This window comes from Aspergillus fumigatus, chromosome 2 (assembly GCF_000002655.1).
Source record: "Aspergillus fumigatus Af293 chromosome 2, whole genome shotgun sequence".
NCBI classification, from domain to species: domain Eukaryota; kingdom Fungi; phylum Ascomycota; class Eurotiomycetes; order Eurotiales; family Aspergillaceae; genus Aspergillus; species Aspergillus fumigatus.
The window spans coordinates 3962426-3989441 of NC_007195.1; the positions used below are offsets into that span (position 1 = coordinate 3962426).

Consider the following 27016-nt stretch of genomic DNA (forward strand, 5'->3'; position numbering starts at 1 on the left):
TATCTCATGATTGCATTCTCGTGGTTACTTAGTTTATTATTGTATGGCTATAAACCTGATGGCCAGTATTGGTGAGTTAGAAGTAGTTCGTTTTATCCATGGAAGCCTGTGTGCTGTTTTCATATCCGATCTACTTAACTAAGTTTTTTTTTTAACTCTCCCTGTCATTATGAGAAGGCTCAGTCATCCAGAATCCTTCCCCAACTCTTCTGGATATGGTTGCCTCTCTTATTATGTGACTGACTGCCTTCCCCCCTCAAGGGATATCATTCCGACCACACGACCTACCCCAACAGCCACTGGCCGCCACCTTCTGTCATTCTTCAAATGGCCATTATGCGTTGGCCAAGTCTGTATCTAATCCATTGTGGGTGGTAGATGACGATGCGTGCATTCACTAAACATCCATGCCGTTCTAATCCCAGTCCTCCCAAACCCGGTCCCTCTTCCGTGGAATCTAGATCTGCATGTCCTTGTTGTACTGAGACTTATTCTTACTTGATAGTTTCTTATCCCTACACAAAAATAGCTGCTAGGCACACGTTGACCTCCCTTTCTGGCAGTCCTTCCGTCTATTCTTTCTTTCTAGGTGGGGATACTAAGACGGACTACCTTACCTACAGTATCTACTGAACTCTCTTTAACTCATCTTGCGTTAAGTAGACACAAATGCTAGCTGCTGATTTGATCGGCGCACACCTGTAACGTCAAATCTCGTCATGGGCCGTTTGGTCCCATGGATCGTTCTCTTCCCCAGAGCACTTGACCTAGCTCAATCCAGGGGCATCGCCTCTTAGAACAATAACTTTTCGACTGGAATGAGACAGTTTGACTCTGGCACTTCCCAAGAGATTAGACTAGAGGATCGACCAGTGAGGCGAAGGACGGATCATGCACCTGTGCTTATGCAAGGGTACTCCTTTTTGAATGTTTGCCATTCTAAAGGATGAAGTAGCTGTTTATCATCTGCCGCTCGAGCCACGGTAGTCATAGCAATAACCCATGAGGGAGACACCTTTTTAGTCTATCTATTGGAGGTTCTTGAATGGTGTTCACAGAGTAATTCGGTGGCCATTGGCCACTGGGGCGGATTGCTCGGAGATGATTCCTACTGGCCTCCAGTGTTGAACAATGTTTCGCGTTGTATTCCATGGGTTATCTCATATTTGAAACAATCCGGTTATTCGAGTATGCCAAGGGAGAAATCTCATAGTGTTGGATATTGGTATCTCTAGGTTGTTGATGCGTGGTGGTGTAGGACCAGTTGATGGTCTTCTGCGGGGTAAGAGGGCGGGGGGAACAGCAACTCCCATATGCCGCAAGTATCCTTTCTGCCGCTCACTCACTCCCGACCACCTACCTACCTATGTCCTGTGGATGACCTCTTCCATGACGGCATCCAATTCCACCTTCGTTGCTACCCAGGCAATGTACTCCGTACTTCAAAGAGTAATCAAATTGTATATCCATGACAATTGGAGTCATTGGATCTGACCCATCATACTCCTATCTCAAAGCAGCCCACCCCATAATCTTAACGCCTTACTTTTTCAACTCTGCAAAAGCCCTTTTAAGCTTATCTCCATCTTTAGAACGGATTGCATGTGAATGGAAAATTGACTCAAAAATTCGCTAGAATACTCTCTCACATCACCCGTCGTCCACGACCCATTCTTTGCTCCCTGCCTCCAATTCCATGGATCCTCCAAGCAACACTCGACATCGCAAGCGTTCAAAAATGGCACCGGCCATCATTACCCCAGGGATCTCTAGCTGGGGCTGATCAGCATCCTCTTGCGGGTACGAATGACTTACAGCCAGATACTGGAGCGTGACTGGACGAGATGGGGAGCTCGTCTTTCCACATAGGCAAGCGTCCCTGGTAAGTTTCACGTTGGCTAGGTAGGCAGGATGGCTCTAAAACTTCCTCTTGATCCTTATATGAAATACTCTGTCCTGCACGTCAACGTCTCCTCAGGGATCAATGGCCAAGTTGGGCTCCATCACACTTAGCCTTGTCAAACAAGGTCTCCTTCCTAGACCATGACTGGCATCCTAATTCCTCGATTACGTACAGAATAGACTAGAATACCTCTCTTAGAGTGATAGAAATGGTTCATGATCTTCATTGTCAACACGCATAACCCTCGTCATTATGATTGGTTTTGCTAATTGACCCTAACTTGTCATGTTACTCATGCTCTTACCCACAGACCGACTCCATACCATGCGAATTCCCCCTGGACTTCCTGCTCTAGTTAATATCTCCGGGTTGGTACGATGAACCAGCAAATCATCATTGTTGATGTCGCCGTACCACAAAAGGATAGAATTGGTGGTTCGTGTGGATCAATCAACCGATCATGTCGTCAAAGCCACCATGGAGGGCTGCAGGCTGCTCTACAGTCTGAGATATGGGATTCGATCCTTTTAAAATTGCATGCTGATATTAAGCATTCAACAGTATGCGCTTTTTGGCTTGAGTCGAAAATGCATACGACCCTAGAACGAGGTCTAAAATCAATTGATGCCATTGTATTCTCAAATTATAACAAATACCGAATATGTATATTGGCAAGCTCTGTAGGAAAGCTGTTCAGAAGCCTTCACGCAGATCGCACCGGCTCAAGCCACTGTATATATAGCTTCCGGATTTTCATAAAAATAACCTCTATTTTTGCAAAAAGTGCCATGCCTTGAACTGCGGCTCGGAAGTATCAAGCTGATGAGGAGGAGATGATGTCGGATGCAATCTTCTCCGCAAGCATATCTGCTAATTGATTAGTTAATGGCCCCAGAAGGATAAACTCCTGCATCTTACAGACAGTAGACTGGGGATGTCCAGGCGGCAGGATGGGAAATGCACTGGCATCGACAACCCTCAGCCTATCGACACCAAAGACTCTGGCCCGACTATCGAGGACTGCCATAGGATCGTCTCGTGTTCCCATCTTGCAAGTACAGGCAGCGTGATATATAGTCATCAATGTATTGCGAATAACTTCGAGGATTTCCGCGTCTGTCTGATACTGACTCCCGGGGAAGTACTCATCTCCCACAACAATCGGCGCCATGGCCGTGCTGTGAAACATACCACGGATACGCTTATACGCTGCAATCGCTATTTGCTGATCCGCCTCCGTCGAAAGCCAATTTGGGTTGATTATAGGCAGATCTGAGGTATCATTCGAGGCAATGGTCACATTTCCGCGAGATGTTGGCGCAACAAGGGCACCCAGGATTGTTGCGTATTGCTTACCACCCGAAGGTTGCGAGACAACAGGATTCGAGAAATTTCCCACGTAAGCAGCTGTTGAAATGTACTGTCAAAAAACCAAGTCAGTTATGCATCAACAAAGCAGTACATCGAGGCGACCAACCTCAATCTCCGGCCAGTCATTTGGAAACCACGAAAGGTCCCTGATTGTTTGGACTGAGAAGTTCAAACGAAAGGAATTTGGGATCTTCTCAAATGCAAGATAGTCGATGACCGGACTTGTCAGTACTCCCCCATGAGAGAATATGTATTGAGCCAGTTGCGATGCGAGATACCATGGGTCTGTTGGTACTTTCGTAAAAGTCTCGAGAGCTACCTGGTACGTTGGTCCAAAGAAAACATGGTCCCACATATTCTGACCGACGCCAGGGGCATCCTGGACAATATCAATGCCGTGTTCTGCAAGTGTATCGGCCGGCCCGACTCCAGAAACCATCAAAAGCTGTGGGGTATGAAATACACCTGCCGATATGATCACCTCTCGCTTTGCGTTGAGGGTGAAAGTTCGCAGTAGACCGGTGACTCGTACCCCAGACGCTTGCTTTTGTGGGTTGAATAGTATTCTCTTTGCCATCGTACTCTGATATATTTTCAGATAAGCTGATGAAGGTAGCGGACTCAGAAAGGCGGCTTGCGAACTGCTCCTAGTCTCATCAGAGGGTCGGATAGTAAAGCTGCCGTACTGAGCACCGAACAATGATCCGCTGTTGAAGTCCAGCGTTTCGTTTATACCCACCTCTTCCACTCCAAGTCTCATCCAGGTTGAAAAGGGCATAGCGTAAACAGGGTATGATACATGAAGCGGGCGTTGTCCTTCATGAGCGAAAGCATCAGGATTGTATTGCGCTGTAGCATTCGCGGCTCGCCGCAGCGCGTCTGGGGGCGTGAACTGAACCGTCTCCTGATAATAGGGGAGAGTGTTGTCAAAAGTGTAACTCTGGTTCTGAACAAGATCAGCCCAGAGCTGCATCGAGTCCCTGGTCGGTCTAGCACAACAACTATCAGTCTATTTCCTGGACTCGGCATCAGAGAACGAAGAAGTTGTTGAATCACCTTTGGTAGGCCATAAAGTTCAGAGCTGACCTGCCCAGTTCAGAACATCAAGTCAGTAAAATATGCTGTCGCCTTGGAAAAAGGCAAAGCAGCGCGATGCTCTTACGATCCTCCAAGACATTTGCCTCTGGGATAATGGATGTCACGGTGATTAGCACCAGTGACATTTCTAGCCACAAATTTCCAATCGATTGGCGTTCCAGACTCAATATCAGAGCCCACACCTATACTGGCGGCACCAGGGATAGCTGCTATTGGGAACCTGAGTTCGTATGTTTTCCCGGCCTCGACGAGTGCGACACGGAGTTTCTGCTCAGCTAGACGGACCGCGAGAGTAACACCAGCAGTACCTCCACCAACAACGACATAGTCAAACGTCTCATCATTAATCAATGTGCTTTCCCACAGATCGGAGAAACCGTCTATCCAGCTTTGTAGTCTTGTGAACAAACCCAAGAAGCTGACCAAGGGGATAGGAAACCGCATTTTTATCACTGGTCGAGACAAACAAAGTAGACAGGAGAACAAATCAGCTTATTCCACGCTTCCAGAACGCAGAATGCGACGTGAATCTTTCTGGATGCGGGAATTACAGCGGGCCTTCAATTTTAGATGTCGCTGGGGTAAGGTAGTTCTTTCTGTTGCTGTAAGGTCCGTCTTCACTGCCGACGACACAATCCCAAGTCTGTTATATGAATTAGTCAGGCAACCAGCAAAGACACTCTCATTTGACTGTGAAGGCAGCCTTTCTCTGACTGCCGTAAGACAAGCAATAGTTCTGAGACAGCCTCTTGTGACACCAAGAGACATAAAAAGAGTTATGAAAAGTCAGAATCGAGCTTTCCTGTTGCTTTCAGACTTTACTATGGTCGCCCTCTCGATCTTCAACACTATCAACGAAGGATTCATGACCTAGCCGACTGATAGCACAACCAGGCGACTCTCCTGCAATGGCAGCGTACACGCGCGCGTTCTTCACCGACTTCCCAAATTCCAAGCCCAACCCAGACGCCTCCGTGGACGATGAGTTAAACGGTCTAGCAAACCACAGAAAATGAAAGATCGGATCAAAACCTTGGCGCAAGATATGGAACCGATGCATGTTCCTGGAGTACCAGACTGCTTGGAAAGAATCTCATAGTGGACTTCCGAGCTGGCAGCAGTTATGCGAGGAGCTAGACCTGAGAGGACCATTCACGTCTCTCAAGCAATTCAAGAAGGTATGTTATGCTGCCGAGAAAGTTGGGAGGCGGGATACTGATTTGGTTTTTCAGACTTTGTCGAAGGTACATGTCAACATCGTGGATCTTCTTGATTGTCGTATTTTGAAGAAGAAAACCGACAGAGTTCCCGAGTCTCAAAGCGTTGGAGAATTATACCAGAGAAACAGGAAGAGTCTTTAGTAGATATCTTGCGAAGCAGGACAAGTTACTCCAGGTATTGCTCAGGAAGCTGTGGTGACACTATGTTGGTGTATTGCACTGGCATGACAGGAACCTGATTCAGCCCATATGCGAACGATTCTGGTCTACAAGATCTGGCTGCGATTCATGTGAATAAAGGTATATGTCCTGCTTTGGCTTCTTGATTGGTAGTATGGGAATTCCGTCATGATGACTGTCACGAATAGCATCAGCAAGTGCGGCTTTGCATGAAGAACGATGAAGAGAACAAAGTCAAAGGGAATAGGGAATGTCACGAGAAATAGTCATATCATATATTACAATGCATATACGCCATATCGACCCTGAAATCTTCCAGTCCACGCTTCACAGCCCCTTCTTTTCGGACTCGAGTCGTTCGCGTGCCAGCACATATCCCACCGCACGGGAGAGTCCCTCAGGGACCGAGACGATTGGACTGTACCCGAGTCGGTACTTGGCCTTCTCGCAGGAGTAGTAGCGAGTCATGCATGAGTACCGGACAATACGCCTTGTCAAACGGGGAGTCTTGCCAATAAGACCAAATACCGTCTCGAGTACGGCGCCAACGGGCCCCAGAAGATCCTCTGAAAGCTGCCACACCTGGTTAGGCTCCACAACCTTCCCAGCCAGCGCCCATGCAGCGCGAGTAATGTCCCAAAAGTACACAGGAGAGTCATTTGTGATGTTGAAAGCTTCACCGTCTACTTTCTCATGGTCTAGGGGGCCGCTTTGCCCGGACTCGTAGCGCGTCTGAGTGGCAAGAAGACGGTATGCGGCAAGCAGATGAGAGTAGGCGACATTGCCAACGTATGTGAAGTCGAATAAGTTGTTGTTATCACCGAGCTGCATCCGCAAAACGGTCGGGGATGCTTTGGCCGCGTGCTCCAGGACCTTGAAGGTAAATGTCGTGTCCTTCTCACCGTATATACCTGCGGGGCGCAGAGCACATGTCACCATTGATGAGGGAGAAGCACGGTTGTACTTCAAGACTATTTCTTCGGCTTCGGCCTAGGCAGGTTGAGTTTCCGTCAGTGGAATCCAGCAAGGCCAAAGAAGTGTCGACAAACAAACCTTGGTATCGGAGTAGTACTCCAGTTGCAACTTGCCCCGAATAAGCGGCCAATCCTCGTTCACATTTTTCAGATCACTCTGTGTGTCGTGCAGAACGGAGGCCGAGCTCGTATACACAAAGGCCTTGCACTTTCCACCCCAGTCGCCACGATCACCGCCCGCGACCTCCAGTAACGTCTTGGTTCCATCGACATTGACCTTGCGCAGCAGCTCCTTATTTCCTTCCAAAACGTTTGCCGTCGCCGTATGAATGACGACGTCCGGCTTGACTTTGCGGAAGATAGCCAGCAGAGATTCTTCGGACGTGATGTCGCCGTCGTAGTACTGTGCACCGGGTAGGCGATTGTTGGCTGTCCGCAGGTCGAGAACGGAGACCTTCGCAACGCATCTGGGGTACCGATCGGCCAACCGAGGATTATCGAATCGAGAGTCCCCTTCTGGTTTCGGGAGGGCAACGCTGGCATCGGTCTCCGAAGGGAAATTGAGCAATTGATCGACAATGTGCCAGCCCAGAAACCCGCATCCTCCGACCACCAGAACAGAGCCCAGCTCCAAAGTAGGCCGCTTCTGAGGCATCAGGGGCAATCAATGGTCGAAGGATATTCTTTCTTGTGTCACCGAAGAACGGTATGGGGTGAATTTGGTTTTGGTGGAAAAGTGAGGTCGAGAACACGGTCTTGTTTTTTCCTCCTTTTGTTCGGTGATTGAACCTAGATAAGGGGGGGGGTGCTTAACAACTCTGTAACAAACTAACTAACCAACTGCTTAGCCACCTTGGACGATTATTAAGGTATGGTGCCGCCTTGAGGTCTGGGGCACGAGCTCGGAACACCCCACAAAACCCCTCGATAAAGTACATCCATGCCTACGAAATGTGGACCACAACTGCTTTCTTTGCGAATTGACGGTACCTGAAACCTGCAACAACTGGTAATGCTTAGATAAATTGATGCAAAAGTAAACCTAGCAGACAATGGTCATTTTTACCCGTCGTGCCACCTTGCAATCGTAGGGTTTCGACGCCTGCGTCCAAACTATTAAAGGGATTCTCGGCCCCAGGGCAAATGAAAAGTGTCTTCTGTCACCGAAAACTTTGGCAGAGCCATAGAGGTGCGTGACGAAATTGGTATAAGGGCAGAACTTGGCGCCGCCAGAAAGATCGTTTGGCAACTTGAATTTTTCCAGACAAGTTATCAAAGCCCAGACACCAAGCCTCCAAAATTCATCGGGACAGTTGAACATATTTGGACACATCCATGTTGTCTTGAAGCGTTTCCAGCCAGCAAAAGCTTCACTCTACGCTCTTCTGTACCGAGCGACGGAGTGCACGGTTGTAGCTCTTTCGATCCTCAGTGCTACCCCAGAACAACTTGGATGCTTCTGGGTTCACGGTTGTCCGCGGATCGTAAGGTGCAGACTCCTCTTCAAGTGCCTCCACAATTGCCTCGATGTGATGGCGCATTTCCTCTGTGCGTTTTGGAAAGTAGCACAACGTTCCATCTTTAGACACCCGGTAGTGGAAGAGTTCTGGTTCTACGACGACACGGGGTTGCTCTTCCGGGAATCGTGGACTTATATAGATTTTGATCTTAAACACACCACCGTCAAGTTGTGTCATGGGGCGGCCAAAGTAGATCACTTCCCAGAGGAACGGGTTTTCTTGGACAAGGCGCAGATCCGCTGTGAAGTTGTGGCGATGCTTGAAATCCTCAACAATCTGCTCGTACTGACTTTGCAGGCTCACAGCAAGGCTAGCCTCCTGCTTTTTTGCCTCGAGACCTTCTATTGGCCAATTGTGCGTCTCTTTGAGGATGGCTTCCTTGACACAAATGAGGCGTCGTCTCAATTCGGGATAATTAAAATGGCCCCTCATGCAATTATCTTCGGTCTCAAAAGGCATGGTTTCGAATCTCTGGCGGCGTCTAACCTGAGGTTCTGCTTCTTTGATTGCCTGCATGTAGGAGTCAAAATACCATAAGAAGCGTCTCTTGCGAAGATCTGCAAAGGGCTCCACGAAAGTGCCGTCTTCATCATCGAACGAGTCATCACAATCATCATCCTCGCCTATATTCTTGCTCTCGGATGGCTTGACTGTTCCGTCCGACTGGATGCCCAGTGACGATTCCAAGGGTTGGATAACTGCAATGCGAAGAGTTTCATGGCGTATCTCAAGGCGAGGTGAGCGCACAGTTGACCATCCTACCTTGGACAAACTTACCTTTTCAATATAAGCCTGGCTGTTTTCCTGATCCTCGGTTGCATGTGCCCCTTGGTATCCAGGCTCATTCTCATAGGGATTGTTCGACATGAGGCTCTGAATGGAGATCAGAATGGACTCCAGTCCTTGAGCCGACGACCATTCCTCCCCGCGCTGAGCACCCCAGGTACTGCAAGGCGAAGATGTCAGCATTATTGGCAAGCCGATTTTCAGCAGGTTCTAATTACCCTAAGATTGACCTATAGTGCCAACACTGTCAACATTACATCTATGTCGGCATGGGCATGATCCGTAACTCACAAGCAAACCTTCCCCCCAGCATAGAGATTAGGACCGAAACGGCATCGTCCTGCGTTGGTCGTCGTAATTTGGACAATAGGTGGAGTAGCAGGATAGTCTGAAACAATATCAGCCATTTGACACTCACCGCAGATTGTAATCAAGCGATCAGCGGTCCTACCTTTGCCAAAACCGATGCTGAACTAGCTGGCAGTCAGCCCATGGGCCTCATCCTCAGTGTGAATGAATTCAAACCTCAAAGAGACCGAACTGATAAGGAGTCCCCGGGGTTCCCAACACAATAGCGGCAACATTGCGAATATCAGAGTCCTTATACGCCACAGCGAGCGCTATAGAAGAAGAAACGTCAGTCAGTAAGGCTTTAGATTGCGAGTGGGAAGCAAGCCTTGCTTGAGTAAGGACATACAGAGATCTGCATTGTGCTGGATATGCTTGATTTCCTGATACCCATAATGAAGTTTTTATATGTCAGTCAATGTGATGCTTCGGAAGAGATATACAAAGAATGATGAGGAAATATGGTACCCGAGTGATGCGAAGTATGGACTGATCAGACATTGCGGTTACTGGGGGGCATTTGCCCCAGTAGGAGCGAGCCTTATCGAGAAGGAGAGCTGTTTGAGTCAAGCCTATTAATCAACAATAATAAGAAGACAGAATGTGAGGTGAACTGTAAGACGCGTGCTATACAGCAGAGATAACTTCTGAGGTATTTTGTACCCTTAGAGAAGGACTAGGTAAGAACACCAAGAGCCTTTAAAAGAAAAGGGAGAAGGAGAAGTGAGGTTTTTGAGGGTTTGCATAAGAAATCAACAGATAAACACGAGCTAGGCGAGAATGACTTTGAATAATAGAACTAATAGCCCAGAAGAAGCTTTAATACTTCAGCAAAAGTGATAACATAGAATTGATAGATAACAACACTAAAGGTGAATGGTCTGTGGCAATGGAGTCATGTTACCAGTATATCCTAACAGCAAGAGACTGTGACAAAATATATTGAACCTCAGACATGAGGGGCGACCATAGTCTATCAGGCAATGATGATGAATTATGATTCAAAACCCGTAAATTTGGCTCTCCTACTACAGAGTTGCAGCCATAGATAAACAGTATATGACTCAAGTTCAGTTGGATCCTGAAGTTGAAAAAGGTTCAGGGCTTCAGGCAGTCAGAAATTGGAACCAAGACTTTCCAGCAACGGAGTTTAACGGTGTCAATCCGGGCTCCACACCAAGTAGTTCTTGTCAACAAATTTATTTACAATTAGAATGAATACACAAGTGCTTCGCAATAGAGTCTATGAAGTTGTCATGATCATGGCTAGACACGGACATTGAGTAGACGCCTTCTTGTGCCTGGCCCTTGGTCCAGGTCTGTTTGGATGACACATGAGTTTATCCATAACTCCACAAAATGGGTGGGCGGCTTCGGGCCGCTCTAAGGTACAATAAAGTTACAAACTTACAGGTTGCTTTACGCGCCCTTTCAGTACCCGTACCACAGTATGGCGGGACTATGAGGATGGCCTTTGATCATGTAAATACTTACATATTTGACCCTAAATTATTGCCAGGGAACATAGGATTAGTATGGCCGGTGATTGGAAGGTACTTTTGCCCTGATGCTTATCGGTGGTTGGGTAGAGGCTTCATTATTCATTTCTTCAGAATCGAGAGTCAAGGGCTGAATGGCGGACCAGCTGAGGATCATGTGACCCCTGGCCTTTCTTTATTTTTTTTTGCACTTAGAGAGGTAAACAAGTGTTCTCTCCCAGCCTCCTTCCTCATCTTCATGCCGGACCTGTACCGGAAGTATTCTCCACACCGTTTTCTGCAAGGTTTACTCACCATGAGGACTGTCCATTCATGACGATATGGCGCCTTTAGTAGTAACTTGCACACAGCATTACCCACCCTCGCTTGGCGGTGATGGAGGCGGTGAGCACTTTCACGTGATGAGGCCTAGCGGGCAGCCAGCAAGACGAAGCATAGGGGGGCAGAGTAACAACCGCCAGCGAGCAACATTCCCACCTCCTCCAAAACACGCTGCTTTCTCTTCTCTATACCTCCTCACAACTGTTTAGACTGCTTCTTCTAGTTAATCTCGGTTCCTCGTCAAGCTCTTCTAATCTCTGCTCGGTGACACCAAGTTGAAGCTCTCATTTCAAAAGGCGTCTTGCTCAAGGGATTGGGTACGGTTATGCACCTATCAGACAGCGTACTCCGCCGCTCTCTTTGAAACTCCGGATCTTTCTCGCTCTCCCAGCCCTCAACGCTGGCAATTTGCGTTTGCAGATCACTGTCGTTGGCAACTTGCTGCAATTCCAGGCGCTCGTTTGCGAAAATCAAAGAAGAGCTTACAACTATCACTTGGTCACGCGCCTCGGTCGCTGCTCCCTCAAGTATCAACACTTCCCCGCAAGTATTACCTACATGGCTTGAGGTAAGTTTTGACGGGGACCACCACTCACACTCCAAACGGATCTACAAATAACACACTCTATGGTGCTTTGATCTGATATGTCTTCCTTAACAGACGTCTTTATTGACCTCGTTGCTCGACTTCGTCCTACTTTTATCGGAGATCTTCCATCACCCTAACCTGTACTTGTCTGTTTGGTATCGACGACGCTCAATTGCCTCGGACAATAAGCAACCGGTCTGGAAGTCTGTCGCGATACTAGCGGTATTTCATTGACGTACTTTTGAAGAGCAGCCGTCAGGGATTACAGAAAAGAGTGCTCCTTGCGGATATGCCTCCCGGCGATGTCCCACTGCCGGATAGCCTAGTGCCGGGCAACGGGGCTGTCCGTCCGACTTTAAATACCAGTGGGCAGGGCGGTAGTTTTCAGAAACAAACTCCCACTTCGCCGGCCGATAGCAATAGGACTTTCGACTCACCGCGTGCAAGATCTGGTGGGCGGAATGGGTCTGCTGTCACAAGCCCGGTGGATGGGATGCAAAATCCAGACGGTCGCACGGGCCGAAGATTGGACTCGAACAACCCTGGCCAGCGGGATCCATCAACTCCGCGTGATCGAGCTGGTTATTGGGAGAAGTCAGCGCAACGTGACAGACCTTCTCAGAGCGGCCGTCCGCCCACAAAATCCCCCGGTAGTTCGCGTATTTGCAAAAAGTGCGGCGAGCCTCTGACGGGCCAATTTGTACGCGCACTTGGCGCAACGTATCATCTTGAGTGTTTCAAGTGTGAGGTTAGTTTAGTCGTCCACCTCAACGAAACCCGCCGTGTCCTGTTAGCTAACTGTCTCTGCAACAGGATTGCGGGCAAATTGTGGCATCTAAGTTCTTTCCTGTCGACGCTGAGGACGGAAGCGGACAGTATCCACTGTGTGAGACAGATTACTTTCGGCGATTGGACCTCCTCTGCCACGAATGTGGCGGCGCTTTGCGTGGTTCCTATATCACCGCCTTAGACCACAAGTATCACATCGAACATTTCACTTGCTCCGTTTGCCCGACAGTTTTTGGCGCCCAAGACTCCTATTATGAACATGAAGGCAGGGTTTACTGTCATTTCCACTATTCCACCCAGTTTGCCCAGAGATGCCACGGGTGTCATACAGCTATTCTGAAGCAGTTTGTGGAGATTTTCCGCAATGGTCAAAATCAGCATTGGCACCCAGAGTGCTATATGATTCATAAATTCTGGAATGTGCGCCTAGCTCCAAATGGCCAGCCCCTGGAGCATCCTGAGGCTGGTCTCGATGCCACTGACGAGGAACGCAATAGAGTGCGAGAAGAGGAAGATATGATGGAGGAGAAGGTTTACAAGATCTGGAGCATTCTTTCTGGTTTCGAAGAGTCTTCAGCTGCCTGCATCTCGGATATGCTACTACACGTCAGCAATGGCTCCTATCTGGATGGAGTCTTAGTCGCTAAAAGATTCATTGGTCACGTCGAAGTTCTTTTCCGAGCCATCGATGAACTTGCCGGATACATCAAGGCGCAAGAGATGAAGGGTAAGTACCGCCTTGCCAGGACAGAAAATGAAGTTGAGGACTGACAGAGTACCCAGACCTTGCTTACGGACGTGAAGCCAAACTTTTGTGCAAGAAAATTGTCGCTTTCTTCGCTTTGCTATCCAAGACCCAGGAAGCTGGGGTACGGAAACTAGGTGTCACGCAAGAACTCCTATCATTAGTCACTGGTCTTGCCCACTACCTTAAGCTCCTCATCCGCATCGGGCTTCAAGGCGCTCTGAAGCTGGAGAGGGAGAAGGAGAGTCCCGAAGGCTTGTATCATTTCCTCAATCACTTGGCAGATATTGAGACACTCCGGCCTCCGGAGCAAGAAGAATCACCTGCAGATCTCATGGCTGGAGTAGCGAGTCTTGCTGATCAGCTTTCTGATTGCTGCGCAGCTTGTAAAGAACCAATTGACGATGAGTGTGTCATGCTGGGTGAATCCAGGTGGCACATCAAGCCACCTCATCTTACGTGTGCAGCATGTCAAACGGACCTTACCGATACTTGTCAAGAGGCCCTCTGGAGTCCTAGGATTAAAAAGGTTTTCTGCAATAATTGCGCCTCGCAGCAAGGTCTTGCGAACGAGACTCAAGGTGGCTTTACTCGTGTGAGCAAATTACAGCAGTTTGTCTTCCTGTTACGGGTTGCACTCGCGCGCCTTCTTGCTGTTTTGCACGCTGGAGGAACCTTGCAACCCACTTCAGGTATGTTATTCCGTCGCAATGCTAATACTGGTCAGTTATGGGTTAACACTTTTCTTCCTCTAGATGACCCGAGCTTCGCTGGGAGTGAGACTCAAGATGGTAACCAAACTCAATCTGGCGGTAATATTCACAGGTCCACGACAAGGTCGAAGTATGCGGGCAGAGATGGTGCTGCTGAATCATCGCTTGAGCAGACTGTGGGCGAGATGCGACGCTTGCGGTCCATTCGAAACGAGCGTACTCTGTCGACTACATACAAGCGAGCTAGGGCATCAAGAATTATCGACGGTCCCGAAGGTCGAAGTGTTAGGCCCGGCTCTTCCGGCGGTGAAGGTTCCGATGCTCGTGGCCATGGCTTTCAAATTGTAGAGGAAAGAGATGCAAATGGCGAGACTGTCACCGACCTGACATTCGGTAACCAGGACGCTTTGACATTGGACGATATTCCCAGGATCGTGGCCGCCGAGCAAGCAAAAGAACAACGTCCCAACGCTTACAGACATGCCGGCACTAAACTCGTAGGTACGACTGAGCCGCTTCCTAGGTACAATCAAGGCCATCAACGTGGTGTATCTAGCGGCAACTTGGAATCTCACCTCGCAGAGAGAACCACCAAGACTAAGAAGTACTTCTCTGAACTCTCAGCTCTCGAATATTTTATCGTACGGCATGTCGCTGTCTTGTCCATGGAGCCTTTGCTGGAGGGCTACTTCACGTTGGATGAGTTACTCTCCTTGATTGAGTCTCGCAAGCCAACGATTTGGAACATATTCGGTCGCGCCTTCAACAAAGATGCAAAGAAGGCTGGCAAGAAGAAGGGTGTGTTCGGCGTGAGCCTCGACTTCCTGGTCGAAAAGGAGGGCACAGAATCCACTCATGGCGTCGGACCCGGCGCTCTTCGCGTTCCTGCTCTGGTTGATGATGCAGTATCGGCGATGCGGCAAATGGATATGTCTGTGGAAGGTGTTTTTCGAAAGAATGGTAATATTCGACGGCTGAAGGAGATCTCCGAGCTGATCGACAATAAGTACGATCAGGTTGATCTCACAAAGGAGACTCCTGTGCAGATTGCGGCTTTGTTGAAGAAGTTCCTCCGCGAGATGCCTGACCCGCTTTTGACTTTCAAACTCCATAACCTATTTGTTATCTCTCAGAGTAAGTTGAGCTCCCGCATCCCAGATTCAAAGCCTCTGCTAACGTCACCATTTACAGAAATACCTGACCCCGAAAAGCAAAAGCGGTTACTGCACCTCACGTGCTGTCTGCTGCCCAAGGCTCATCGGGATACTATGGAAGTCCTCTTCGCCTTTCTAAATTGGACGTCGTCTTTCTCGCATGTGGACGAGGATACGGGTAGCAAGATGGATATCCACAACCTTGCAACTGTCATAACACCTAACATCCTCTATCCAAATACCAAAAATAGCACAGTTGACGAAAGTTTCTTAGCAATCGAGGCTGTCAATGCTCTTATCACTTACAACGACACTATGTGCGAGGTAAATCCTTCCACAACCCAATGCCCAGTGGACCAACTCGCTGACTGTCTCATTAAGATACCGGAAGATCTTCAGGCTGTTCTCAGCGACACCACATTCTTCAAGGATAACAACGAAGTCAGCACAAAGGAAATTCTGAAGAGATATGGTGACATTGCGCGAGGAAGCTTCTCTCCAAAACCCAATAACGGCGGAGAAACTGTGACAATCACAAATCCTCATAACCGAGGAGCCAATACTCCTACGTCTGCGCGCATTGAGACAGACCAGTCTCAGGACGGACCATGGCAGGCGCAAAACCCTGTACGCCACGTGCAAAACACAGGTGGTCACAACCACGCAAGCAGTGCATCGGCGCCTTACAATGGAATGGAACTTGCGCCTGGACAGTCCGCCAGCTACCGTGAACGAAGCACCAGCAACGGCAGCCAACAAAATCCCATTCCACAGGAGGGACAACCCCAACAGATGCCTTACAGGTCTCGTCCAGGAGCGGGACCCATGGGAGTTGCTGGTTGATTTAAAATCAGTCCTTCCAAACCATTAGAATTACCCTATCTCATTGCGCTGCCTATCTCATCTTCAGACGAGTCTAGTTGGCTTCCTTGCCGACCAATCACACCGTTTTCTTCTTTTGATATGCAAATGGATGTTACGGCGTACATTTGAACCATCTAGCGTTCTCTCGTTTTGCTTGGGTTGGATGGAGTTCTTCTCGTTGTTCGCTTGATCCGAGTTCTGACATCTCGACATTGCCGGCTGCTCAGTTCTTGGCACAGCTGCTGGCAGTGTTCCTTTTATCCCTCTTCTCTCCACGTTTTCTCCCTTCACCGTGCAGGACATGCAACCGCGAGGTTCGCGTTAACTCGATTTTGTCTCGCACATCTTTTCTGGCTTTTGATCAGTTGGTGGTGGCCGTGGCTGTTGGTCAAGTCTAATTCGACTCTCGGCTTACCATCTCACCTTGGATTCAGATCCTTCTCTTCTAGCTTTCACTTTCTACTTTGATTACTTATTTTCATATCACGACCTGGGCATGTCGTTGCATTGACTGCCTTTTTTCCTGACCTTCCCACTTAATTTTCTTTCTTCCTTTTCTTCTATTCCTTTACTTTGCATTGTTTCCTCCCTGGTGTTTGGCATTTTCATCCCATCAACAATGGTGCGTGAAATGGTGTGTATCTCTTGATCTTGTTTTCGCTAGTCGGCCTGCACGACCGCAAAGATACCTGTTCTGAGTCAATGTCGTGACTTCGTTGTTCTCGGTCCCTTTTATTTTTATTCTTCTTTTTCCAACTTGATTTAATCCTTGCTGCCTCCCTGAGGTGATATTCCCCAGAAGTTGTTCGATTATTGCATACATGTCCTGATGCGGTGTCATTTCCTCATAAAAACAAACCAGAGGTGTAATCTACTTAGGATTTGAACAAAGCCGATTCTGTTGCTTCACCACAATGATCCTCTATCCGTAGGACCGCTTTCATAAATCTGTGGTACAATGGCAGTAGTTCTTCTGGTTTGAGGTAACCCTAGAGACACGAAGAGATTTCGCCCCTGTGAGAAGACTTATTCCATTTTCGATCCCGGCGTCACTTGCAGGCCTCTGTAAGAGAGCACGTAAGGGACAAATGACAAATGGCAAGCAAGGGCAAAAGCAACACTTATAACAAAGCTAGAAGTCCGGGTCTCAATTCCACAACTAATTTATCAACGCCTGGCCGAATGGAATCCTTCAAAACTGTCGAGACCAAGAGCAGCGCCTTCAACTGAAGAGGAAGCGATGGAAGCCCAACCGAGTCGGAAATCTGCATAGAATGCCTCCCAACTTGATAATCGAAAGCCAACACTCCAATGAAAACCCAGGAGCAGAGCATGAATGTACAAGGACAAAAGCCGAACGGAAAGCCACAAGAATACGACCATTAAGATAACAACCAAGGAAGTTATGCAAATGCCACGGCCCCAATGAACCCAAGCTCGAATTGGTTGACCCTTCTGAGAAACAATTACACCAGCCCAGATTAAATAACACCGTCACTGGTAAGTAGTTCCAACTCTCTGTTTGTGGAAACAATCTGCATTCGAAGTTCACGCTCGCTTGCGCAGCACTCGACGTCCTGTGGCTGAAGCCTCGTTACCTGCGGGGGCAGTGGCCTTCCTGGTCGCAGACGCTGTGCTTCTTTTGGAGGCCACGGAAGGCGCTTGGTTGCGGGCAATCGTTGTCCTCTTAACGGGAGCACTTGCAGAAGAAACAGTGGTTGCTTTCCTAGTACCCGCTCCTGGTCTGCCTGGCTTCATCACCGTCGTTCCCGAGGAAGCGGTGGAGGAGATGCTCCCCCTGCGGTCGAGTTGGGTAGCAGGACGGGACAAGGGGGACCGGACAGTCTTTGTTGTCGTGGCAGCTCGGCTGGCGGGTCTCTTAGTTTGGGATGGTGGCCTCGTGTCCCTTGTGGAAGTTGTATTGGCCTTGGTGGTCCGCGACCGTGCATTATCTGCGTTTCCCGCTGCACTGGCTGACGTCGATTTGAGGGGGCTGGATGGTTTCAGGGGCGACATGGGACGAGAGAGATATGATGAGTTATGAGGTTTCTCAGGAGAGGCACGGAACGGTGACTGTGGGTACGTTCTGGAGTTCAAAGACTTTGGTGAGAGGATCCGATAGTCTGCGCCTCGGACCTCTTGAGAAACGACGCGTGAGGGACCGGCCGCGTTGGCACGCCTCTTAGGGTTCTTGAGCACATCAAGAGAGTCACCTGCAGCAGGCGCATTTTCCTTGTCCGAATAGAGTCCCTCATGACTAGACAGCAGTCCGTCAGCGTGCGATAAAGGGTCGGAAGATTGTAAAGGGTCATGGTAACTCACCTTTGCCTCTTTACTCTACGTGTGCTTGGGCTTGCAGTAGAGACACTTTGTTTTCCGCGTTTCACTGAGGCAGATGTGAGATTGCGCGTTCCTTTACCGGGACTGGCGTGTTTCTTGGGGGACAGGGCGGTCTGTTGCATTCGGAGAGAGTTATTGTGTTTCTCGAGCAATTCGCCCATCTTGGCCTTCCGGAGTGCGACGGGAATACGATTTATGCGCCTTTCGATTCGAGACCGCAGATCATGTGCCTGGAGAGCGTATTGTGCGCGAAGTTTGCGAGCTCGTTCTGTGACTGCACCTTGTGTTAGTAGATGGCGCATACAGAGTATCGAGAAGACCATACTCTCTAGTTGTAAATTATCGATAAGAGCCTGCTTCTGTCTTCGAGTTATCCGCAGCTTCTTCTGAGGAGGAGCATCGGTGGGTGTTCGGGCATCGTCGCTAGGAAACGCGTCATGGTCTGCGTCTGGAGACTTGCGTTTAGTAGGAGAAGCCATTGTAAAGGGTGTACTAATTGCTATTAGGGAACAGCGAGCCAATTGATTGTGATGAATAAGAACAGAGAGTTGTGGGTGAGGCCAATGAAGAACAATGAATTCGCGTAGAGGATGAATGGTGTTGATGGCAGTCTGCCTGGGGAGTAAACAAGCGCTGACTTAATTCGTCGTTAGCTTCCGAGCGGAGTGTGACATCTCGCCTGCAGCAGCTCCAACCTCCATCATCACCTCTGCCCATCTTCATCACTTCTATCACTACTAACTTCCTCACTCCTCTTTTGCCTTTTCTCGAAGTTTTTATAGTCCTCAAAGAGTCAGTTCTGTCCTATCGAATAATAATATCTACATACTGTCTCATCCCGAACTTGCGAAATAGACCTTAGCCAACATGTCGCTCGAAGCAACCATGATCATGTCCGTCCCGCCCAACTCAGATTAGGACCATCTGTGCGTTAACTGACCTCTTCGCAGTGTGGATAATAGTGAAAGTAGCAGAAACGGAGACTATACGTGAGAATTCCTTGGTTTTTCCAAGCTTTGATAAGCTCTGACGCTCAAGGGCTGACAACTTGCAGCTCAACACGATGGCAGGCACAGGTCGATGCTGTCAGCGTCATTCACAGCGCCAAAATGCGCGCGCATCCACAGTCTGCTGTTGGGCTCATGAGTATGGGTGGCAAGGGTCCTGAAGTTCTTTCGACATTTACCTCCGACTTTGGCAGCATTCTCGCCGGTCTGCACCGTACCAAGATTCATGGTACTGCCCATCTCAGCTCCAGTATACAGGTGGCTGGTGTATGTGATTTGTCCTCAGTCTCAAGTTTCGTCGATGGATACTGACGATGTTGATGATCTAGCTTGCTTTAAAGCACCGTTCCGAGAAGTCTCAGAGACAACGCATCATCGTCTTTTCCTGCTCCCCTATCGAAGAAGACGAAAAGACACTGGTGAAGCTGGCTAAGAAGATGAAGAAGAATAACGTCTCGATCGATGTCATTGCCTTTGGAGACCTGGAGTCCGATCAAACCAAGAAATTGGAGGCGTTCGTGGAGAATGTCAAGGGTGGCGACGGCTCTAACCTAGCCATTATCCCCCCGGGTCCGAACCTGCTCAGTGAGGAGCTTCAGGCCACGCCTATTTTGGGCGGCGAGGCGGGAGTAGGCGGCGCCGGTGCGGAAGGTGGTGACGGCGGCTTTAATTTCGAGGACGCTGCTGAAAACGACCCTGAGCTCGCATTCGCCTTGCGTCTTTCGCTTGAGGAGGAAAAGAATCGGCAGGAGAAGGAGAAGCGTGAGAGGGAAGAGGCTGAACGCAAAGCGAACCTTGAAAAAATTCCCGAGGAAGGCCAGCCGGGCGGGGAATCGAGTGGAGGCCAAGACAAGAAAGAGGACGGTGACAAGATGGACACCGCGTAAGAAAGCGTCGCGTGATTTTCTATATGGTGGATGATTCTAATGCATACCCGGCGTTTCTCTGTATTGACATCTGCTCTTGTAATTCTAGAAAGCGTGTCTTCCCCCCACGCGCTTTGAAGAAGTGATACAAAATGTATTGCAAAGTCTATCATGACCACAAAACCGTACTGCATGTCAGCACTGATCACTCCGCTAAGTGGCGAGCACGTCCATTCGCCAGCACTCAATATTGGTCTAATTCCAGTCCTGACAGCTCATCATGTCCTCCCCCGCAACCAACCACCTAGATGTCGATCAAACGCCTCACACCGGACAGGCATCTCCAGCTGATAAAAAGGATTCTTCATCACATAGTCCGAATATAACTCGTAGATCTTCTTCATCACCGCATCAATATTCGCCATGAGCGGATCCGTGAACAAAAGGAACTTGGTCCCCGTCAACGTCTGGAAACACGTTAACCGGAACTTATCCGTCTCGAGCGACTCCAGGCCCGTCACTGGTGCGCCGGGATTAGGAAGGCTGTATGCCGACGCCGCCGGTGTCGGGGTGGATGTGCCTGAGGGCGACGAGAGGGCGACGTTCGAGGAAGCGGGTGTCGTTGGGAGGGGAGAAGAGATGGGGATTTTGGGGGTGATGGAGCGGGTGATGGCGTGGACGCTGTGTACGACGGTTGCTGTTAGCAATTGCTTTCAAAAAGTGATTCTCCCGTGGCACGGCGGTAATTAGAGGCAACGTACCCGTGAAACGTCCCTGCTAGGACGAGGTAGTCGTTTGTAGAAAGTTTGCGTAGGCCCGGCTGGAATTCGCGCTGGTAGATTAAGCCACCGGCTTTGTTGATGATGATGAGGGAGAAGACGGCCCTGTGTATGAGGTTGGTCAATCGCGATGTGTATATGTAGGGGAAGGTTTGATGTACATAGTGGATAGTGAGGATTCGGACAATCGTCCTGCTGGAGAAGGGAGTTCAAGGCTTTGAATCGTGCAGCATCACTCTAATTCGTGATTCGAGTATGTTATACGTGTGGTGTATATCGGATCGGGAATCTCATGTCATCGTTATCGTGTCGTTATAGTCATTGATATTGGCCGCACCTGAGGAGATGCGGAGATAGGAGTTGTTTCGGGGACGGATGCTTGCTGGGTTGTGGTGCTATTTATTCCGCACCCAAGGCGACGAGATTGGACGCAGACCTGGCTCTGACCGCCAATAGAATACTTATCTTGGCAGGTTCTTACTACGTTTTAGATCATACAGAGCAATCCTCGACTTCCAGAGATATACGTTCGACATATTCAATACCGAGTTTTGCAGCATTTCTCACACAGACTCATGTTAATTAGGCCAATTTCAACGAAAGTTTGCTGAGGAACCGTTGCTGTCAACCAACTTGTCCTCTGCATTGTCCAAGTGAATACACCTCTCAGTCTAACAACACCGATCAAGGAACCAACATCAAAGACAGTGCTATCTGCGACAAAGTTCTTCTGCAGAGTTACTCGTCCGTTTAGAAAGTAAGACATCTATAGACAAACCGTGTAACACTCTTCCGCTACCGCCTCAAGAATGACTGACTACCATACTGAACAGTCCCTTCCCTCCTCGACCCCCAGCCTTGACATAAACCAAGTATCCAGGAGCTCAGGCATATCGATATTGTCCGCACTGATCAGGGACCCTTTGTGGAGCAGCTTTACAGCTTCATAGAGCTGCGAGTCAGGCAAATAGAACTTCTTCCAGTGATCGAGGCCATATTTCACTGCCCTCGGCTTCACCTTTCTTTATATATGCAACTTCTTGAGCGATTCCGCAGCAGGACCCTTCAGGACACAAATGAGGTCTTCCATCCTAGCTACTTGTATAAGGGCTCGAGCTACCTGAGCACCTCCTGAGCTCAATTCCAGAGTATAGACGTTGCGATCGTGCCGGCCGCATAGAATCGCACCCATGCGATGGCGGAGTTACTAACATAGGCATCGAATTCAATTATGAAGTTGTGACGGCTAAGGTTAACCTGATCTCTTTGAAAAATTATCATCTACTTCCTCTGTGTGAAGGTCTGCATGACCTTGGCCAACTCCCAGGGCTGGTTCCCAAATCTCTCTTGCGGCTGGGTAAACGTATGCTCGTGCAGAGCTGATGCTGTGTCTCTAACTTGAAGTTTATCAGCCTGAGTCATCTACCTGGTGGAAGGAACAAGAGACGTACCGGCCTGGCTTCTTGTATGTTTGAAACTGGTCACCGATTGGACCACCACGGTTGAACCTTTTTAGAAAACCGTTATCCCTTAATGACAAAAAAATGATAGCAAAAACAGTGGTATAGGATTAGTCTGGATCTACGCATTTACGCGCTGTCTGGACATTGAAGGTAGAGGAACACGTAATGAACTGCTCACCCATCACTGGATACGCGCTACACAATGGGTCAAGCTTTACTTATCTCCGAGATGAAAATCAGCAGACCAAATAGCAGATCACATCTGAATGTTTTCAAGATCCCAGAAGATCCGAAGCTCCGTGCATCCGGAGGATGGTCTAATCTCCCGTCAGGGTTGCGAAGTAAACCACGACCTAGTGTTGCCCTCCACTGCCCTGCGCGAGTACAGGGTACAATGAAAGGTCTCATACTGAATCCTACGTAGTGTCTCTGCCTTAGTTAACACTTGTATGAGATCGGCAAGACCGAAAGATATTCGATACGGATGTGATGTGAAAGTGTTTTCCAGTGACCAGGCGCCTGAAGCAGAACCGTTAAATCCGGCGATCCTGACTCAAGAATAGGTAGATATCTCCCTTGATTCGGCAATATTCCATGTCTAGTCTCCTCGACCGAACAGCCCTAGATCAGCAGGAACCTATATTGTGTCTCTACACACAAATGCTTGACATTGGTAGGGCTGTATATATGCAGATGTGGTACTCGCCTTACCTTTGTCTGGAGCGAGACATGGGATCTCCACAAGGCAGTTGCTAGAGTCAGGAGCAACTGAGCTATCAAGACCTTCGAATATTGCAAGATTCTTAGTTGGATATTCACGTATGACATTGTTCACTTTTCGAGTTCGAATGCTCGAGAAAAGGGTATTCAGGGGGATGTCTATCAAAATGCGCATGTAGGGGAAATCTAGGGCACATAGGTCGTTGTGAAGTCGTCAAGTCGTAAAGAGGGGGTAAATCTCCCAGGCAAACATAAGAGCACGGAACAAAATATAGAATAAGGCATGACTGGGTTGGTTTGATGCGGGTCTTCTCAATGGAAGATTTCTTCTGTCACTGCCCTTAGGTTGGCAGTTTGCCTTTTGAACTCGGCGTTCAAGACAAGCGGCAGCTTTCAAACTAATGTTGATGCCGGTGTCTCTTCACTCTCAAGGCCGTTTGAGTATGATACTCCGTAGGACGGCAGTCATGCAGGGCTGAGAGTCGAATCAGAGTCTCTGGAGCGTTCATGTCATCTCCTGTAGCTCACATGGGCTTTGGTTCTGCTGAGGCGCGTTGTGGCCACAAGTCTCTTAAAAGACGCGACTTCCGAGATGCTCACTCGAATGCCGGAGGAAGGGATTGAGTTGGATGAGCACATCTCCCAGGCACTCTAGCCGGTGCGCGCTCCAAGTTCATCGTGGTGGATTATAGGGAGAGTTATCTCTCATGATGTAGACCTCCCCAACGAGGACGGTACAACCTACAGCCATGGAAATGGCAATGATGGGAAGGTTCACTCGCGCAAAGTCAAGGCTGCGGACGCGAATATGCTTTCTCGCAAGAATATCCCGCCAAAGCAGACCGGCTAACGATGCACTAAAAGCGGTGCTAAAGGCACCGTAGTTGACTCCGATCGCCATACTGTACACGGTCGCCCAAAATGTCCGGTCACTGATGAAGGTGCCGTGCTCGTCGTTGATCTGCTTCCATGCTTGTATGACCCGGGAAAGGAGAATGGTGGTACCGATATTGGTGCCAGCAAACTGGAGTAAACGTGACAGATTAGTTGAGCAAGTCCTACTGCGTCAATGTAGAGCTTCGCAACTCACGTTACATAGAATCACCGAAACAAAGCCCATGCCTCCAATAGCTCCGACGGTCCCCGTCTTGTCCACCCAATGGTCCCATCCGTAAGCGAAGACGGGGACCCAGCCCTTGGTGACTAAGGCTTGTACGAGGACAAACATGGCAAAGGAGAAAGGTACAAGTGCAAATGGCATGTGTGACACAACCGCTGTAGCTGTGGGGAATGTCTCCTGCGACCACCTGTACACGTCTGCGGCAAGGGACACTAGGGTTACCCGTCCTCGACCATTTCCTGATGAGACCTCGTGTGAGACCTTCTCGGAGAATACCCGTCTTTCCACGTCCATCTCAAGAGTGGAAATTGCACCTGACAGCTCCCGTGGTGCGGATGTGGGGAGTTCCTGCTTTTCGTTCAGCGTGCTCATGGCGTCGGTTGTGAATTGTCCGTTCTGCAACGGATCATCCTTGGGTGCCAGCGTCGAAATGGATGATTCTAGTGGAGAGGCCAGCGTCTGGCTTTGGCCATCCGACATTTGGGACGAAAAGCCGGTGGAAGCTCGATCTGATGGCCGTATGTTTGTGACATAGGCCGTATTCCCCTTATCGGTGCCTGCTTCAGGGTGGGGCTCTTTCTGTAATCGAGCGTCTGTCGATTCGGCGAATTCATATGCCTCGGCAATCTGTTGTGCGCGCATGGTTTCCTCATCCCTAAGGGCACGCTCTGCTCGGGCCTGTTCAATTTCTGCGCGGCCTTTACGGGCAATCTCGCGTGTTTCACGGCGGTGGTACCATCCAAACGCAAGGTCCCAGCACAGCATCACCCCCGCAGCTGGCAGGGTCACCCAGTAAACGGGTTTCGGGTGGCCCTTTTGGCTAGAGGCATTGAGGGCTAGCAGAGTAATGAGCGTGGCCGCCATGATGAGAGCTCCAAATGCAGCACCCCCTTTATCAAGAAAAGGATTCATAATCTCTTCAAGAGAGAGCTTTTGTTCATCATCCGCGAGGTCTTCTTGCTCATCGGCCCTTCCCCTCGCATGAGGTATGTTGGGGTTTACGGGCTTCTTCTCTTTTTCTTCTTCTGTGAGCTCGTGCATCTTGATGGAAAGAGGAATGAGGGATTCATCCGCGAAGATGATGTACAGTAGGAAAGGAAACAAGACAATAGCGGTGACCACGACGGGAACAATCATGTTAGCAGTGTACTCAATGAATTTGACCTGGAAGGCCCCCGCTAGCACGAGATTGGTTGGGTTCGAGGAGACAAGGATCGCGGAGGCGATATTGGCAACAGCAAACTGACTGTGAATCCAGGCTCTTGGATGGACGATGTTGCTTGATACTCGAGTCATATAGGCGAGGAATGCGGTACCGGAGAGAATAATCGGATCATTTCCAATGAAGCTTCCTAGGCCGAAGAAAAAGGCGTAGAGGTAAAAGAAGAGCCGGTGCCCGACCCTACCACCTTTTTGAAGGACTTTGAAAGCCAGGTACCTAATCAGACCGGATGCATCGATGGAGATAGCGATATAAGCCAGAGTTAGGAAGAAGGCCATGATATCGATTGGGATGATATTGTCGGCCCCAAGCGTGCCACCACGCACTTCCTCCCGTCCGATCGCCAGAATCGCTAGCAGAAACAGGTCTGCAATGAGCGGTGCTGTGACAAAGTTAAGAGGAAAGTTCATTCGCACATATGGCTTAAGTTTGCCATTGGCGTCTTCCTGATCGTCGGGTTGAAAGCGATTTTCCCTCGGAGGGATAATTCGCAATTTGCTCAAAAAATCCAGCACTGCATTTGAGAAAGCGCGTGGGACGTAGATGGGGATATGGAAGGGGAAAAGTACGATGATATCTGCAAGAGTCAGTCGCTTAGGATCCGATGCGGTCCACATTCATCTAGCAGACATACTAGTGATAATGAAAACAATAAGTGTGACGATGGAACGCCAGTTCTTGATCTTGCCGGTATCGAGATCCGCCGCCATTCTGTAAACCGTCCTTGTATGAACGAACCCCTTCAAGGCTTGCCGGAGATTCAGCGTTTCCCCCCTCGAATTGCGGTTTTCGAGCTTGGAGGGTTGCGGCCCGAGACCGCTGTGATAGAAATCAGATGCACCAAGGACTGCAAACGTGGAAAAACGCTTTCAAGAAATAGGTATAAGCACACAATCAAGCGTTAATAGGCAACAGGCGCCATTTGACAGGGTCTCGTGCGCTTTCCTGTCTTCAAGGTGCAAGAATACAAAAGCTCCTTGGTCATAAAAATCCGACCAGCAAAACTGACGTCGAGAGGAATGTTTAGACTTGATTATCGGTCGGGAACCATGTCGTCCTTCAGACACACTCCATCTTTGCCGAGTCAGTCAACCACCACATGCATCGTCGATGAAGAGAAACGGATAGAACAAATCAAAAGGAGGACGATGGCCCTCTATATCATTATGTCGGAATAGCACTTGATCTCCTTTGGCTGGAGGGGATAAAAAGGGCGGTGGCACAAGACAGATACGCTCCGAGTGCAACCAACCCTTAAAGGGTTAGCAGTGAGGGATTGGGTGCACTTTCTTAGGATAAAACTCGATTAGCCGAATGCTAATAAGAATGACCTCGTCACCCAAGCGAGGCGCAGCAGAGCACGTAGCCGAAAGGAACGGTCTAAGAGGCTCAGAATCTCAGACCATGTTCTAGCACGATTCTTTT

At 49.1% G+C, this 27016-nt stretch overlaps 9 protein-coding genes across 9 annotated transcripts; 2 read left to right on the plus strand and 7 right to left on the minus strand.

The window, feature by feature from the left end:
• Positions 1 to 2717: 2717 nt before the first annotated feature.
• Positions 2718 to 4816, minus strand: AFUA_2G15020 (GMC family oxidoreductase; the record flags this gene model as incomplete). Its single annotated transcript, XM_750742.1, has 4 exons — positions 2718 to 3323; positions 3381 to 4263; positions 4331 to 4360; positions 4437 to 4816. The coding sequence occupies 4 exons, from the start codon at positions 4814 to 4816 to the stop codon at positions 2718 to 2720; spliced, it is 1899 nt and encodes a 632-aa protein (XP_755835.1).
• Positions 4817 to 6099: 1283 nt separating this feature from the next.
• AFUA_2G15030 (C-3 sterol dehydrogenase/C-4 decarboxylase) lies at positions 6100 to 7401 on the minus strand (the record flags this gene model as incomplete). The annotated part of the gene is made up of 2 exons (XM_750743.1): positions 6100 to 6762; positions 6826 to 7401. 2 exons carry the CDS (start codon positions 7399 to 7401, stop codon positions 6100 to 6102), a joined length of 1239 nt encoding a protein of 412 aa, XP_755836.1.
• A 276-nt stretch (positions 7402 to 7677) lies between these two features.
• Positions 7678 to 10195, minus strand: AFUA_2G15040 (ubiquitin-conjugating enzyme E2). Its single transcript, XM_077804217.1, has 8 exons — positions 9869 to 10195; positions 9750 to 9783; positions 9578 to 9672; positions 9504 to 9525; positions 9344 to 9440; positions 9271 to 9282; positions 9044 to 9212; positions 7678 to 8992 (listed from the first exon to the last, which is right to left on the minus strand). Exons 1-8 carry the CDS (start codon positions 9899 to 9901, stop codon positions 8117 to 8119), a joined length of 1338 nt encoding a protein of 445 aa, XP_077660378.1. The 5' UTR covers positions 9902 to 10195; the 3' UTR covers positions 7678 to 8116.
• An 870-nt stretch (positions 10196 to 11065) lies between these two features.
• AFUA_2G15050 (GTPase-activating protein LRG1) lies at positions 11066 to 16053 on the plus strand (the record flags this gene model as incomplete). The annotated part of the gene is made up of 7 exons (XM_077804218.1): positions 11066 to 11788; positions 11882 to 12557; positions 12623 to 13325; positions 13382 to 14035; positions 14099 to 15190; positions 15248 to 15534; positions 15592 to 16053. The coding sequence occupies exons 2-7, from the start codon at positions 12099 to 12101 to the stop codon at positions 16051 to 16053; spliced, it is 3657 nt and encodes a 1218-aa protein (XP_077660379.1). The 5' UTR covers positions 11066 to 11788; positions 11882 to 12098.
• Positions 16054 to 17622: 1569 nt separating this feature from the next.
• Positions 17623 to 19022, minus strand: AFUA_2G15060 (uncharacterized protein; the record flags this gene model as incomplete). The annotated part of the gene is made up of 3 exons (XM_750746.2): positions 18740 to 19022; positions 18397 to 18688; positions 17623 to 18331 (listed from the first exon to the last, which is right to left on the minus strand). Exons 1-3 carry the CDS (start codon positions 18891 to 18893, stop codon positions 17623 to 17625), a joined length of 1155 nt encoding a protein of 384 aa, XP_755839.1. The 5' UTR covers positions 18894 to 19022.
• Positions 19023 to 19281: 259 nt separating this feature from the next.
• AFUA_2G15070 (proteasome regulatory particle base subunit RPN10) lies at positions 19282 to 20308 on the plus strand (the record flags this gene model as incomplete). The annotated part of the gene is made up of 4 exons (XM_750747.1): positions 19282 to 19307; positions 19365 to 19403; positions 19469 to 19688; positions 19751 to 20308. 4 exons carry the CDS (start codon positions 19282 to 19284, stop codon positions 20306 to 20308), a joined length of 843 nt encoding a protein of 280 aa, XP_755840.1.
• Positions 20309 to 20565: 257 nt separating this feature from the next.
• On the minus strand, positions 20566 to 21429 carry AFUA_2G15080 (trafficking protein particle complex subunit 4; the record flags this gene model as incomplete). Its single annotated transcript, XM_750748.2, has 3 exons — positions 21228 to 21429; positions 21049 to 21171; positions 20566 to 20968 (listed from the first exon to the last, which is right to left on the minus strand). Coding segments are annotated over exons 1-3 (528 nt in total). The 5' UTR covers positions 21230 to 21429.
• A 91-nt stretch (positions 21430 to 21520) lies between these two features.
• Positions 21521 to 22488, minus strand: AFUA_2G15085 (putative O-methyltransferase; the record flags this gene model as incomplete). Its single annotated transcript, XM_750749.2, has 3 exons — positions 21521 to 22088; positions 22223 to 22330; positions 22352 to 22488. 3 exons carry the CDS (start codon positions 22486 to 22488, stop codon positions 21884 to 21886), a joined length of 450 nt encoding a protein of 149 aa, XP_755842.1. The 3' UTR covers positions 21521 to 21883.
• Positions 22489 to 22900: 412 nt separating this feature from the next.
• Positions 22901 to 26953, minus strand: AFUA_2G15090 (putative arsenite efflux transporter ArsB-like). Its single transcript, XM_750750.3, has 3 exons — positions 26226 to 26953; positions 24340 to 26168; positions 22901 to 24273 (listed from the first exon to the last, which is right to left on the minus strand). Exons 1-3 carry the CDS (start codon positions 26299 to 26301, stop codon positions 23923 to 23925), a joined length of 2256 nt encoding a protein of 751 aa, XP_755843.2. The 5' UTR covers positions 26302 to 26953; the 3' UTR covers positions 22901 to 23922.
• Positions 26954 to 27016: the final 63 nt, after the last annotated feature.

Bases quoted from the DNA above. Each gene is read 5' to 3' on its own strand.
- AFUA_2G15090 (XM_750750.3), bottom strand. From the start codon at position 26,301: ATGGCGGCGGATCTCGATACCGGCAAGATCAAGAACTGGCGTTCCATC. The intron at 26,169-26,225 runs GTATGTCTGCTA...TGACTCTTGCAG, and splicing joins TATTGTTTTCATTATCACTA to ATATCATCGTACTTTTCCCC. The intron at 24,274-24,339 runs GTGAGTTGCGAA...CGTTTACTCCAG, and splicing joins TTTCGGTGATTCTATGTAAC to TTTGCTGGCACCAATATCGG.
- AFUA_2G15040 (XM_077804217.1), bottom strand. From the start codon at position 9,901: ATGTCTGATCAGTCCATACTTCGCATCACTCGG. The intron at 9,784-9,868 runs GTACCATATTTC...TATGGGTATCAG, and splicing joins CCATACTTCGCATCACTCGG to GAAATCAAGCATATCCAGCA. The intron at 9,441-9,503 runs GTAGGACCGCTG...ATATTGTTTCAG, and splicing joins CAGCATCGGTTTTGGCAAAG to ACTATCCTGCTACTCCACCT.